General features: G+C 52.0%; 1 protein-coding gene across 1 annotated transcript; it reads right to left on the bottom strand.

The window, feature by feature from the left end:
- Nucleotides 1–3,047: 3,047 nt before the first annotated feature.
- On the bottom strand, nt 3,048–14,666 carry LOC133339657 (glycine receptor subunit alpha-4-like). Its single transcript, XM_061547814.1, has 9 exons — nt 14,585–14,666; nt 10,811–10,941; nt 9,348–9,415; nt 7,799–8,019; nt 5,905–5,987; nt 5,200–5,337; nt 4,832–5,046; nt 4,134–4,274; nt 3,048–3,271 (listed from the first exon to the last, which is right to left on the bottom strand). The coding sequence occupies exons 1-9, from the start codon at nt 14,644–14,646 to the stop codon at nt 3,125–3,127; spliced, it is 1,206 nt and encodes a 401-aa protein (XP_061403798.1). The 5' UTR covers nt 14,647–14,666; the 3' UTR covers nt 3,048–3,124.
- Nucleotides 14,667–15,355: the final 689 nt, after the last annotated feature.

A 15,355-nucleotide genomic window follows, 5' to 3' on the forward strand; every position in this document is an offset into this window, starting at 1 on the left:
TTGCGTCTCTCGCTCTATTTCCACGTGATGGTCGCATGGATTTTTTCTCTTGGTCCTCCAGTTGTTCCCCTCCACATATAGAATCAACGTGACGCTTTTAGAGAGTAATTGGCTGCTGCTATACATTTGTAGAGGAGCAGTATGGGGACGTGACGTCATACGCGCTGTGCAGTGCGATGACGTCATGTCTCCTCGTGGTACTTAAAGGGGCGCCCCGTGACGAAAGCGGGGTCATTGTGGGAGCCCGGGATGGAGATCGGTTGAAGAGACAGCAGAGGGTAGAGCTCAGGGGGTCTGGAGAGAGAAGCCGGCGGTAGTTGTGGAAGGTGCTCTGCTCTCCTCGGCCGGTCGGTGTTGGCTGAACCCCCGATCCGACTCGAGGGAGAGAGCCCAAGAGATAGCCAAGGCTAGGGACAGGCAAAGCCGAGGGTCCATGTGAAGGATTAGTGTAGGGCACCTACCTCTGGTGAAAGTTGTCAGCAAGCCCTATTAATAAAATAGCGCAAGCCCTTACATGAAGTCCTGCCTCCGCATCGTCATTAAGCACACACCACATTTCCACACGACGGTGATGATACGCCAACTTGGCTGAGCTGCTATCATTTGTGATAAGTCACTTCTAGAGCCGCACTGCTCAGTGGGCCTTACCTGGTAGAAGAAAAGTAGTTAGTAGGACATATTATTTGGGTCTTTTGGTAAAGTCACGTAGATAGGTTCAAAGAAAATAACAAAAATAACAAGAAACTACGACACTATAGGACCTCCTTTACCAGTGGCAACATATAGTAATATGTTTTTACCCTTTCAACTGGTACAAAAACTGACACCTTTATACAAAGGATCATGTTTGCAATAACCACAACACAAGCAGTCAAAATGCAAAGAAAAATAAGCAACTCTGATAATGATATCATTGGTGAAAGAGGTCTCATTATGATATCATTATCAGAGTTGTTTCTTTTTGTTTGCATTTTGACTGCTTGTGTTGTGGTTATTGCAAACATGATCCCTTGTATAAAAATGTAGTAGAGTTACCCACTCGATGTTCACAAACTGGGAGAGCTAATCGTTGACAAGGTTTTCTCGCTCAAACTAACGGTCAGGGTCACACAAGTTGTGAGAGCCTACCGTAAACAAGGTTTTCCCGCGCGACCTAACGGTCAGGGTCAGATAGGGTGAATTGGGATCCTAAAGCAGATTGGGAGTGACCAATCACAGGGTTCCACAAGGTGGCCGGGGATTGGACAACCCGGCAAAGAACAAGTATAAGGCCAGAGCGCTCAGAGCTCTCGGGGAGTTCGACTACACGAAGACCCAAGACGTCGGAAGAAGTCTAGGACCCTGGACCAAGCCCTCCAGCCCTTATAAGAGCTAGGGTTCAGAGTAACCAGTGGTCGGGGAGACATCTCCCTAGGTCCAGTCAGAGGACACTGAAAGAGCGGGATATTAAGTAGCCTGTAGGGTGCGGAGGCTTGTACGTTCTGAGTGTAACGGGTGAGGGGACCGTATACCCCTCAGTGCATAGGGACTGTGTTCATAAGACGAATAAAAGTGTGTGTTACAAAAGACGTTGAAGAGTCCGTCTGTACAACACTACAAAAGTGTCAGTTTTTGTACCAGTTGAAAGGGTAAAAACCTATTACAAGAAACTACGACGTTTTGATCGTGACTTTACCGAAAGACCCAAAGAATATGAATTCCTGCAGTCACGAAAGCTTTAAGTCAAGACTTCGTTAGTAGTACAATAGACTCTCGATTTTCTGTGCGAATGATGGGGAGTTGGCTGTGTCGGGTGGTGGCAGGTATAACGACACATTTATATATTTACGTGCTCTAACCAAAAAAACCTGCATTGTGGATTATATTTGTCGCAATAGCCTACTACGTGTTCAACTACTTCCTGTCCTCGTTCTTAAAGCCGTAACCATCCTCTCCCCCTTCCTCACCTCGCCCCTCCCTCTGCCTGGCATCACCCTTCCACCCCTCCCCAACACTCAAATCCCCTCCCTATCGCCATCAGCCAATAACACTGGTCAACACACTTTTTCTGGCATAAGGTATTCCAACGGTTTTAAGGTAATTTTGGGGTGCTGATTCCAAATCTGGCATCAGTTTTTTACTATCACATCAGGTTTTTGAGATATCAAATATTGCATTTTCAATAAAAACTGCAGAAGAAAAATATTAAATAAATGTGGATATCTACATAAAATTATATTATAAACACACTATCCTAAAAATACAGCATAATATTTTAACACTAAAGCAGTCACTGACTCGCAACAACTTGCAATCATAAGTGACAGAGTTAATTACGGGTAAAATAAATGAAAATGGGGTATGCCGATAGCATAAAATGAGATGTGATAGAACAAATCTGAGATCAGATTTGGAATCAGCACCCTGAAATTAGTCTAAAACAGCTGCAAAAGTCCAGGCCAGAAAAAAAATGCTTTTTTTTTTGACCAGTGTAACTAATGAACCACTTTTAAAGCGCTTTGACAAAAAAAAGCGCCGTATAAAATCCTGGATAAGATAAGATACTTTACTCTTGATTTGAAGTTTTCGTGACTACAGGAATCCATACTCTTTGGTTCTTTCGGTAAAGTCCCGTAGGCATAATCATTTTATTCTATCTTATACCTACGTGACTTTACCGAAAGAACCGAAGAGTAAACATAGTTGACGTCGAAATCTCCGGCGCGCGACCGTCAATCCGCAAATCGGATGAACGGCACGCGCGTAACAATCGAGAGTCTACCGTAGTGTAAGTGTTCTTCTTCTTGGTTCTTTTGGTAAAGTCACGTAGAAGGGAAGTAATAAAATAATAAATAATAAAACATAATAAAATAATTCTCACGACGTTTTGGCCACAACGCAAGCAGCCGTCCTCACCTGAGGACGGCTGCTTGCGTTGTGGCCGAAACGTCGTGTTTTATTTTTTATTATTTTATTACTTCCCTTCTACGTGACTTTACCGAAAGAACCAAGAAGATGAATCCCTGCAGTCACGAAAGCTTTAAATCGAAATGTAGTGTAAGCGGTTAGCAGCAGCAGTGGTGGTAGTGTTAGCAACGAGGGTGACCGCAGCGTCAGAGCCGGCGTACGCCCCCCATCCCACACGTCACACGTCGCTCTTGAGTACGACGAGGAAGAGGATCCAGTAGAGGAAGTTGAAGACCGCGAAGCTGACGGGAAAGAGCCATCGAGACAGGTTGTCGATCTGCTGAGCCAAGCGCACCCGCCTCTCCCCTTCCACATCCTGCGGTGCCTGGGGGTGGCAAATCCTCACGGTTAACCCACCCCAGAGGTCGCAAACGGGTTTTGATTCCTTACCCGTACCCGGCCGCACCAGGGTCGCAAACGGGTACCCGTACCCGGCCGTACCCGTACCCGTACCCGGCCGTACCCTACACCCGTACCCAGCCGGGTACGGGTATCGGGTACCTGATTGCGACCTCTGGGATGAATACTGTTAGGTTTTTTCGGTAAAGTCACGTAGGTAAAAAAATCAAATTAAAAGTTAATAAAAGTTTCGGAGGCAACACAAGTCTCCGTCATCAGGTGGAACCGTCACAGCTAAAATTACTGCAGTCACGAAAGCTTCAAATCTAGAACTCTGGGATGAAGCCACGTTGCAGGCGCGGGTGGGTTGATTCTAGGAACTTGAATTGTGACAAGAGACAAGACGTTGGGAAATGAGTGACAAGCAGTTACTCACCAGTGACTCACGGCCTACCCGTACCCGGCCGCACCAGGGTCGCAAACGGCTACCCGTACCCGTACCCGGCCTGAGTGGGCGACTCGCTGTGTCTCTGCCACGGCAGTGGAATTCCCTCCCGTTGGAAATTCGTTAATCCGCTAGTTGTCGACACTTTTAAGTGTCTTCTTAAAACCACGTCTTTATTAAGTCCGTTTATTCATCATGGGACCTTTCTTGCCAGTATCAAAATATACCAATAGGTTTTACCCTTTCCGGCAAGGAATCATGTCTGCATGAACCACACATACTCGTGGTGAACATGCAAACAAAAACATCCTCTGGTAATATATGCCTCCAGCCCCTTCAGCCTCCAACCCAATCAGCTTCCAACTCGTGCATCGTTCGACTGTCTGTCTGTTGTTCATCTCACCGGATAGATGGGCAGATGTTGGGCGGCCAGCGCCTTGAACTTGCGAGCGGTCATGATGACGAGCACAAACTCGAGCATAGCGGCAAAGACGAACACCAGACACGTGGTCATCCACACGTCCATCGCGTTGATGTAGGAGAGCTGGGGGACACATCACAATCATCACCATCCTCATCATCGCCATCATCATCATCGCCATCATCATCACCATCATCACCATCATCGTCATCTTCACCAACGGCCATGGTACCATCCAGCGCATCAGAACATCCCACCCACCCACTAACTCATCTACCCTTCCACTAACTCACCCACCCACCCACCCAGCCACTCACCCACCCAGCCACTCACCCACCCACCCACTAACTCATCCACCCACCACCTCCTAACTCACCCACCCACCCACTAACTCATCCACCCACCCACTAACTCATCCACCCATCCAGCCAGCCACCCACCTACCCAGCCACTCACTCACCCACTAACTCATCCACCCACCCACCCAGCCACTCACCAACTAAGTAATCCACCCACCCAGCCACTCACCCACCCAGCCACTCACCCACCCACCCACTAACTCATCCACCCACCCACCCATCCGCTCCAGTCCGTGCCACTCACCCATGTATCTCCACCCACCCACCGCCCGTTTATCCCAAAGCCAATCCGAAGCTGCTGTAGATGCCCCCCGCCATCACCTTGGGCATGGAGGAGCGTGACCCCGTGCTCTGCGTGGTCATGGTGAGCACCGTAGTGATGCCCAGACCCACGCGAGCCGGCGCCACGTCCATGTTGATCCAGAAGGAGACCCAGGAGATGATGACGATCAGCACGCTGGGGATGTAGAGCTGGATGAGGTAGAAGCCCATCTGACGCCGCAGGATGAAGCGCGCCTCGATGCACGAGAAGATCCCTGTGGAGGGAGCGGAGGAGAGGGAGTGGAGGGAGGGAGGAGAGGGATGGAGGAGAGGGAGGGAGGGAGTCTACAACGAGTCTCTGTCTCTCTCCCGATGCGAATTCAATTCGACTCATCGTGGCTCTCGTGGCTCTCGTAGCTCCGGTTTACCGATGACGTAATTCTTGGAGCAGTCTCCGAACTGGACGTTGCGGCTCAGCTCGAACTGGGGCAGGCTCAGCGTGTCGGAGAAGTCCACGGGGCTCTTGTCCAGCCACTGGACGATGAGGTCGTCGTTGGTGTAGCCGTCTGCGCTCAGGCACGCACAGACACACACACAGACACACGCACAGACACACACAGACACACACGCACAGACACACACACAGACACACACACAGACACACACACACAGACACACGCACAGACACACAGACAGACACACAGACACACACACATACACACAGACACACAGACACACGCACAGACACACACAGACACACACACAGACACACACACAGACACACACACACAGACAGACACACACGAGTGGTGGGTGGTGGTTTTTAGTGGTGGATGGATCGTAGGTGGTTGGTGTGGTGGTGGTGGTTGGTGGGTGGTGGGTGGTGGTGGTTGGTGGTGGTGGGTGGCTGATGGTGGTTGGTTGGTGGTGGTGAGTGGTGCTGGGTAGGTGGTGCTGGGTGGGTCATGATGGTTAGTGATGGTTGGTGGCTGGTGGTGGTTAGTGGTGGGTGGTGGTTGGTTGTGGTTGATGGGGGGGGCTGGTGATGGTTTATCACCGAGCAGTGGTTGCCGCCTACAGCAGCGAGAACAACGATTGAGTGACCGCAGATCTCCCGTCGCGGCAGCACTCACAGCTCTGCAGGGAGATGCGGCAGATCTGGGTGTCCATGGGGAAGTTGTGGAGGTCCATGGGGCAGGAGAGAGTCAGGGACAGCCTGCAGCAGCAGCAGTAGCAGCAACAACACAAACCCCAGAGCTGAGTAACTCACTCCCCGTGTAGTGCGGTCACAAGATGATACGTCAAGCCAGGGCCGCATCAGAGTCGAGGATGATCCTGGACGCTGGTGACGAAGCGAAGGAACCGCTCTGCTGGAGGTCTGCCCCAGGGCCGTGTTATCCAATAGGCCACAGCAGTAGGCACTGTGCCTAGGGACTACTCACTCGCCCAGCCACTCACTCATCCTGCCACGCACTCACCCACTCACTCACCCAGCCACCCATTCACTCAGTCACCCAGCCACCCATTCACTCACTCACTCACCCACTCACTCACCCACCCACTCAGCCACTCACTCACCCACCCACTCAGCCAGCCACTCACTCACTCACCCACTCACTCACCCAGCCACTCACACACTCACTCACCCAGCCACCCATTCACTCACTCAGCCACTCACTCACCCAGCCACTCACCCACTCACTCACCCAACCAACCACTCACCCACCCACCCACTCACTCACTCACTCACCCAATTACTCACCCACTCACTCACCCAGCCACTCACTCACTCACTCACCCACCCACTCGCTCACCCAGCCACTCACCCATTCACTCACCCAGCCAACCACTCACTCACCCACCCACTCACTCACTCGCCCAGCCACTCACTCATCCTGCCACGCACTCACCCACTCACTCACCCAGCCACCCATTCACTCAGTCACCCAGCCACTCACCCACTCACTCACTCACCCACCCACCCACTCAGCCAGCCACTCACTCACCCACTCACTCACCCAGCCACTCACCCACTCACTCACCCAGCCACCCATTCACTAACTCAGCCACTCACTCACCCAGCCACTCACCCACTCACTCACCCAACCAACCACTCACTCACCCACCCACTCACTCAACTACTCACCCACTCACTCACCCAGCCACTCACTCACCCACCCACTCACTCGCCCACTCACTCACCCAGCCACTCACTCACCCAGCCACCCACCCACTCACTCACCTATCCACCCATTCACTCACTCACCCAGCCACTCACTCACCCAGCCACCCACCCACTCACTCACCTATCCACCCATTCACTCACTCACCCAGCCACTCACTCACTCACTCACCCACTCACTCACCCAGCCACTCACCCACTCACTCACCCAACCAACCACTCACTCACCCACCCACTCACTCAACTACTCACCCACTCACTCACCCAGCCACTCACTCACCCACCCACTCACTCGCCCACTCACTCACCCAGCCACTCACTCACCCAGCCACCCACCCACTCACTCACCTATCCACCCATTCACTCACTCACCCAGCCACTCACTCACCCAGCCACCCACCCACTCACTCACCTATCCACCCATTCACTCACTCACCCAGCCACTCACTCACTCACCCACTCACTCACCCAGTCACTCACCCACTCACTCAGTCACCGATTCACTCACCCTGCCACTCACTCACCCACCCACTCACTCACCCAGCCACCCACCCACTCACTCACCCACTCACTCACCCAGCCACTCACCCAGCCACCCACTCACTCACTCACCCAGCCACTCACCCATTCACTCACCCAGCCAACCACTCACTCACCCACCCACTCGCTCACCCAGCTACTCACCCACTCACTCACCCAGCCACCCACCCATTCACTCACCCAGCCAACCACTCACTCACCCACCCACTCGCTCACCCAGCTACTCACCCACTCACTCACCCAGCCACCCACCCACTCACTCACCCAGCCACCCATTCACTCAGTCTGTCCGTGTCTGTCCGGACCTGATGGAGAAGTAGACGTCCCCGTTGCGGAAGACGCGCAGCATCATGTTGTCCGTGGTGACGCGGTGGAAGCTGGCGCTCTTCTCGTTGCCGAAGAAGAGGTCGGGCTTCCAGATGGAGCCGATGATTGTGTTGTCCAGGTCGAGGAAGGGGCGCGCCACGTCGTACGTCATGCGCGGGTCGTGCCACTTCTCGCGCAGGAAGATGTTCAGCTGGTAGTCCTACACGGGCGGGGTGCGGGGGGGGGGGGGAAATATGTGTGGGGTTGTGGTGTGCATGGATGGGAAGCACGTGGGGTGGTGGTGTGTAGTGTATAGTGTAGTGTGTTTTCGTGTAGTGTCGTGTGTAGTAATGTAGTGTGTAGTAGTGTAGTGTACGGGGCGGTTTCTTCATTAGGGCGATTGGGCGACGCACCACCAATGTCTTTCAACCACAGAGTCACGCTAGCCGTCACTGCAGCCTCTGGATATAGTCCAATCAGCGTCATGTCACGTTCTGTGGAGTACCGCCTCTTTTTGGGCGATTTCACTCCGGCTGAGAATCGCCCCGAGTGGCCCCATAGACTTACATTCAAAGATGTTTTTTTTCGAACGGCGGGCGCTCCAATGCATTCTCTATGGCTTCCGGGAGGGCTCGCACTAACGTTCTTATGTCATCATACGTGCTAACGTCATCATACGTAAGCACGTTTCATCCAACAATATAATTTATCGCCACCTAGTGGAATCTTTAATAAAATAAACTTGAGTGGTTTGTTTTAATAGTGAGTATAGAAACAAACAAGATGTATTGTAAGAGTCACTTTATTTTTCATTCATATTAAAGAAGTGAAGTTGCCTTTACATGCTTAAGCTGTTAATTTATCCATTGCATGGGTGGACCTTATCCTTATCAATCATCCAGACATTTGCCCCCCCTGAGAGATTTTGCAGGAGCCGCCACTGGTAGTGTATCGTAGTATAGTTGTGTAATAGTGTAGTGTATAGTGTAGTGTGTTTTCATGTAGTGTGTAGTAGTGTATTGTATAGCAGTAAATAGTCTAGTGTATAGTTCAGTGTGTAGTACCGCATAGTGTAGTGCGTAGTAGTGTATAGTGTCTTCTATAGTGCAGTGCGTTGTAGTGTATAGTAGTAGTGTAGTGCATAGTAGTGTATAGTGTCATGTATAGTGCAGTGTAGTGTGTCGTAGTGTATAGTAGTCTAGTGTATAGTGTAGTGTGTTATAGTGTAGTGTCGTGTGTAGTAATGTAGTGTATAGTGTAGTGTGTTATAGTGTAGTGTGTAGTGTGTAATAGTGTAGTGTATAGATAGAATAGTTGTGTAGTAGTGTAGTATATAGCAGTATATATTCTCATGTATAGTTCAGTGTGTAGTACCGCATAGCGTAGTGCGTAGCAGTGTATAGTGTCATGTATAGTGTAGTGTGTTGTGTATAGTGTATAATAGTGTAGTGTATAGTGTACTGGATGTATGATTAACTTATATCACACCGTACGTAGCCAACTGTAGCTAATCGGTGGCGCGGGGTCTCTGGGTGGTTGTGGACTCACCATGGTAGTCTCCTCGATGGAGCCAATGTACTCCAGGAACATGCTGCAGTTCACCACCACGGGTTTTCCTGTCGAGTTCACAACAAAGACAACGATCCCCCGTATAGCCTTCACAGAGTGTTGGGACAAGTGCTGCTATCGAGTCGCACCTATGAAGGCCGGCACGGCACATGCGGGGATGGGTGGCCAAACTACGCCCGGCCGCCTTTGTCTCCCCAGTGGTGATGTTTACACACCACATCAGGTACTCATTTCAGGCCGAGGCGAGGCCATCCCTCGACTGCACCCGGGCATCGATCAGCCTCCCGTTATATCTGTACCAGATGGAAATTCCTCCGGTATGGGGTCCTGGGTGTACACCCACCACCGGAGTGGAAGAATGGCAGGCTCATCTTACAGATGACAAGTCGATGGTCAGTGGGCAGATCACCTCCACGGTAGGTCCTGGTGTCAAGTATATGGGCTCACATCCGCTGTTCCATCACTATATAGTCCAGCAGATGTTCTCGCTTGCATCCATGATGTTGTGTGGATGCACCGATGCCGGAACAGCGTGTTGGTAATTACAAGCACATGGGTTGCAGAAAAATCTAGCAGCCTCCGAACCATTGTTAGTGAGCTGATCTGGCCCATGCCCTCCAATCACTCCAGACCAGGTCCCATCATCATAATCAACTTGGGCATTGAAGTCACCCAACAGGATGACTCTATCCCAAAGGGCCACTTTAGCTAGCAGCTGTGACAGGAGGTCATATTAGTCATCTGACTCATCGGCTTTGCCTGCATCCCTCCACTGATGTTCATCTTCGGTGAGGGCATAAGTAACCACGATCACCACTCAGTCGACTGACTGAGATGACCGAGATGACTGGCTGATGCACCACCTGTGCCCCTACTGTGCCAAATTGCTGTGCTTTAGCCACCCGGCGCTCCGCTCATTGTTGTGAGCGTCACTCTTCCGACCTCTGTTGTTGTTGGAGGGCGACTGCCTCCAACTGCCCAGTAGCGTCCTTCACGAGTCTCCTCCACAGAGGCCGATCTTGACACCACTGGTACCAGTCATCGGCAAGTCCACTCAGCTCCACATCCTCCTGTACCACATCACTCCATCTCTTCTATAGCCCGTGCCGCGCCCGATTAGCCCCATCGATCCGGCTGAACAAAAGCTGTTTGGGCATGCGGTGATTGGGCACGCGGGCTACATGGCCCAGCCAACGCAGCCTTGCCACACACAAATACGCCTACATACAGACACCCAGAGCCACCCACACCCCCACACACCCACAGACACACCCACCCAACTACACACCCACCCACCAACCTACACACCCACCCACCCACACCCCCACATACCCACAGATACACCCACCTACCCACACACCTACCCACACACCCCTTAGTCGCGACAATAATGATTGGGTGGATGCGTCGTGTTCGTGGTGCTTGCGGATTCCTCCTCCCACCTTCGAAGTTCGGCCTGAGTCTGAAGTCGTAGCCAGAAGAAGGGCCCAGGAGGGTCTCCAGGAACGTGGAAGGGACGACTATCGTCTCATTCGCCGCCGCCGCCGACACCGAGACGTTTGCCAACTCCGCGCTTACAACAGACAGAGTTCGCACCCACAGCCACGCGCACGTGGAACCTTCGGCAGACTTTGTCGGGGGTGGGGTGTAAGTGTTGAGTCGCTCATTTTGAAGGACTGAGTCGACCTAGAGGGAGACCCAGGATTGGTGGGTGCTGGTGTTAGTCACCGCTGCGCCACCGCCCCCATGAAGTTCAGCCACAATGCAAAGACAAAGATTGCCCACGTGTAGCCTGTAACAGACTGTTGGGGCAAGTGCTGTTAGCGAGCACCTGTGAAGGACGGTACTGTAGCAGTTAGCGCAGCTTAGCGCTAACTGCTACACTACACCTCCCAACACAGACACCCACACACAGACAAAGAGACACACACGGAGAGACAGACTCACAGAGACACACACACAGAGATAGACACACAGAAACATAGAGATATAAATACAACAACAAAAACCGACATTCTCCACAAAGTGGAGGTGACGCCACCATGGCGATTGTGCCAGGCCATGTGCAAGTTAAGGCCACGTGAAGTGTCGAACGCCCGCTGGCAGGAGGTCACGGGACAGAACCAGGTGTCATGCATGGGTCGACTGACTGAGATGACTAGCCGATGCACCATCTGTGCACCCTACTATGCCAAACTCTTTGGTTATTTCGGTAAAGTCACGTAGGTGAAAATATATATAATACAAAAATAAACTCACGCCGTTTTTTTATTTTTATTTCATTTTTATTTTTTCACCTACGTGACTTTACCGAAAGAACAAAAAAATATGGATTTTTGCAGTCACGAAAACTTCAAATCTAGACTACTATGCCAACTTGCTGCGTTTTAGCTGCCCGACGCTCCGCTGGTTGTTGTGAGCGTCGCTCCTCTGCCCTCCTTTGTTGCTGGAGGGCGACTGCCTCCAACTGTCCAGTAGCAGCCTCCTTCACGAGCCTCCTCCACAGAGGCCGATCTTGACACCGCTGGTACCAGTCATCGGCAAGTCCGCTCAGCTCCACGTCCTCCTGTACCACATCACTCCATCTATTCTCTAGCCCGTGCCAAGCCCGTTCAGCCCCCTCAATCCGACTGAACAAAAGCTGTTTAGGCATGCGGTGGCTGGGCATGCGGGCTACATTCCCCAGCCAATGCATCCTTGCCCGCCGGAGGAGCTCACCAATGGGAATTTGGCCAGATCTTTCAAGGATTTATGAGCTCCTCACACAATCCAGCCTGGTTACACCCAGGATAGATCGTAGGCAGACCAGCCTACATGTGTCTAACTGGCAAAGATGTTCTATTAGGGGGTCCATGTTTCGCAAACATGGAGAAGGGAGGGAATGACCGTGGTCGAGAAGACCCGAAGCTTCGTGGAGCGACAGACCAGATAGCTTCCACACAGCATCATGTAGCCAATGAAAAAATAATGCCGCTCGACTGATTCGGAGTGACACCTCTGCTGTTAAACCGGAGCCGGTCATGAGGACACTTCCCAGGTATGGAAACCTCTCCACTCTCTCCACAACTGCCCCATCATGAATTAGGAGCTGTAGGGGTGAAGTGTCTGATGGTACAAAATACCCAGGCAGATGCTTTGTTTTTGTGGTGATGATGGTAAGGCCCCATCTTATAGTGGCAGCGCCTCCAACTCCTCCTTTGAGTGAGCAGCAATCACCAGATCATCAGCATACATAACATGTTTGACCATTAGGGAGCCATCGCTTAACCACACCCGGGCATCGATCAGCCTCCCATTGTATCTGTACTAGATGGAAATTCCTCCAATACATCCATCGAATGCTTCACGAACTACGTGGTCGAAATAGATGTTAAATAACATAGGAGCCAGAGGATTTCCCTGTCGCACCCCAAGGTGAACAGGGAATAGCTCCGACTCCCAGCCATGTAGTTTTACCCGGGCCTGCTCACGATCACCAACGGAGAGCCCAGGCCTATTGATAGTATCATAGGCCGTGACCAGGTCAATAAAGCAGAGATGTGAGTCTCGTTGGAATTCCCTACACCTCTGCTGTAGAATACGAACAGAGAATATAGCATCTGTGCAGGACCGCCCTTTCCTGAAACCACATTGGGGCTCTGCAAGCCTCTCCTCAACGTACCTGGCAGGGTGATGTTGAATAATCCTTGCCAGGACCTTTCCCGGCATACTAAGGAGGGAGATGCCCCTGTAGTTGTTACAGTCTGTGCGGTCCTCCTTCTGAAAGAGGGGGACCACCAGGGCATCATTCCAATCCTATGGAATCCGTCCAGTGGTCCAGACTCTTATTATGATGTCATATAGGGCAGTCTGTGCACACATGCCACCCTCCCTCAGCATTTCGCTTGGGAGATCATCTCTGCCCGGTGCCTTTCCTGGTCTCAGACTCTGGATCGCCTTCTGTACTTCCTCAACAGATGTCACCTCAGCCAGCCACTCACAGGGAGTGACTTCTTCTACCGAAATATTTGAGGCACCGCATCCTCAGCAGGTTCATCCCCACGTCGCCCCATGATGTTATCCAGGCTGAGCGATTTTCCCTATCCCAAGATCTCAAAAAATGCTTAGCAAATCTATAAACCTGTTCCTGGGGGTTTGAGATCGGATCACCTTCTTGCCCCTAGTGATGACGATAGTCGTGCGCTGCAAGTTATTTTGTGATGATGGAGTCAAAGAGTTATTTGTGATCGCGGGATACCGAGGCAGACTCCATCTCCTCAGCAACCCGCAAACCACCACCCATCTTTGCAGCGCCTCACGGCTCTCCGAAACTCCGAGCGAAGGCTGCGGTAGACCTCCTCATTCTCGAACGTGGGATACTGTAGACGATGAGAGTGGGCGTGTCGCTTTTTATAAGCCAGCCTGAACACCTCCTCTGTCAGCCAGCGTCTCTTGGGAGGTTTGGACCGTGTACCTTAAGCAGCCATTACAGCTGCATGATCCACAGTCTTAAACCTCGCGCATTTACCCTCGGCATCAGGAGGAGCGGGGGACGGTGCCAACCCCAACCGCAAGCGACGATGACATTCTCGCTTGCAACTTTCATCAGCTAGCTGAGACCAGACCACTGTGCGTTTGAATGGGTTCCTCGGTGTGGAGGAGAAGTTGGTGGAGGAGGTGGTGGTGGTCGTGGTGGTGGTGGTGGTGGTGATGGAAGAGGAGGTGGAGGAGGTGGTGGTGGTCGTGGTGGTGGTGATGGTGGTGGTGGTGAAAGTGGTTGTAGAGGAGATGGAAGAGGAGGTGGAGGAGGTGGTGGTGGTCGTGGTGGTGGTGGTGGTGGTGGTGATGGTGGTGGTGGTGAAAGTGGTTGTGGAGGAGATGGAAGAGGAGGTGGTGGAGGAAGTGGTGGTGGTGGTGGTGGTGGAGGAGGAGGTGGTGGTGGCGGTGGTGGTGGTGGTGAAAGTGGTGGTGGTGATGAAAGTGGTTGTGGAGGAGATGGAAGAGGAGGTGGTGGAGGAGGTGGTGGAGGAGGTGGAAGAGGTGGAGGAGGAGGTGGTGGTGGTGGTGGTGGTGGTGGTGGTGGTGGTGAAAATGGTTGTGGAGGAGATGGAAGAGGAGTTGTAAAAGGAGGTGGTGGTGGTGAATGTGGTTGTGGTGGTGGTGGTGGAGGTGGTGGTGGTGGTGGTGAATGTGGTGGTGGTGAAGGTGGTGGAGGAGGTGGTGGAGTAAAGGCTCACCTAGATGTCGAGAGCGTGGCGAGCAGCATCAGGGAAGCCGCCACCACCACCACCTCGACCATCTCCAGCAGCTACACTAGCGGCAGTTCTTCTGTGCAGAGAGTGTGCAATGATTTAAATATGTGTGTGTGTAGTGGTGTAAATATGTGAGTGTGTAGTGGTGTATATATGTGAGTTTGTGTAGCGGTGTATATGTGTGAGTGTGTAGTGGTGTAATGTAATTGCAGGTGTTGTTGTTGCTGTTTAAACAATCTGTTTTGTTGATACAACAGAGAGCCTAAATAACGATGTACAGGACGATTCGTTTCCATTCACCTCCACCGAACCACGAGCGCCTGAACCTCGTCCCGTCTCTAACCACCTCCTCCTCCACCTCCTCGAACCTCGTACACCTCCTCCACCACCTCCAATCTCCTCCACCTCCTCCTCCACCACCTCCAATCTCCTCCACCTCCTCCAACCTCCTCCAACTCCTCCTCCACGCTATTCCCCCCACCCCTTCAGCGCTGTTGATCCGCCAAGAGAATGCCAACTCCTTTGAGCCTTGGAGCTCCGAGCACGGCTTATAGGAGACCCGGGCAAATAGTGACCCTGGTTTCGCATGCAAGTCGTGTGCCCGTCGTGCGCGTGTGTGTGTGTGTGTCTCTCTGTGTGTCTGTGTGTGTCTCTGTGTGTTTAAATAAGTGGTGGGTAATTGGCCACGCTAAGGGTGTTGTTATAGGTCGTGTGAGTTACACCGTGATGACTGGAGGGGGGGCTGGTGCTGCTCGA

The sequence above is a fragment of the Lethenteron reissneri genome, unplaced genomic scaffold (genome assembly GCF_015708825.2).
Source record: "Lethenteron reissneri isolate LAM-NWPU_2019-01 unplaced genomic scaffold, ASM1570882v1 scaffold_1938, whole genome shotgun sequence".
Classification (NCBI taxonomy): domain Eukaryota; kingdom Metazoa; phylum Chordata; class Hyperoartia; order Petromyzontiformes; family Petromyzontidae; genus Lethenteron; species Lethenteron reissneri.

Bases quoted from the DNA above. Each gene is read 5' to 3' on its own strand.
- LOC133339657 (XM_061547814.1), bottom strand. From the start codon at position 14,646: ATGGTCGAGGTGGTGGTGGTGGCGGCTTCCCTGATGCTGCTCGCCACG. The intron at 8,020-9,347 runs GTGAGTCCACAA...CCGCCCGTGTAG, and splicing joins CCATCGAGGAGACTACCATG to GACTACCAGCTGAACATCTT. The intron at 5,988-7,798 runs GTCCGGACAGAC...CTGCTGCTGCAG, and splicing joins GACGTCTACTTCTCCATCAG to GCTGTCCCTGACTCTCTCCT.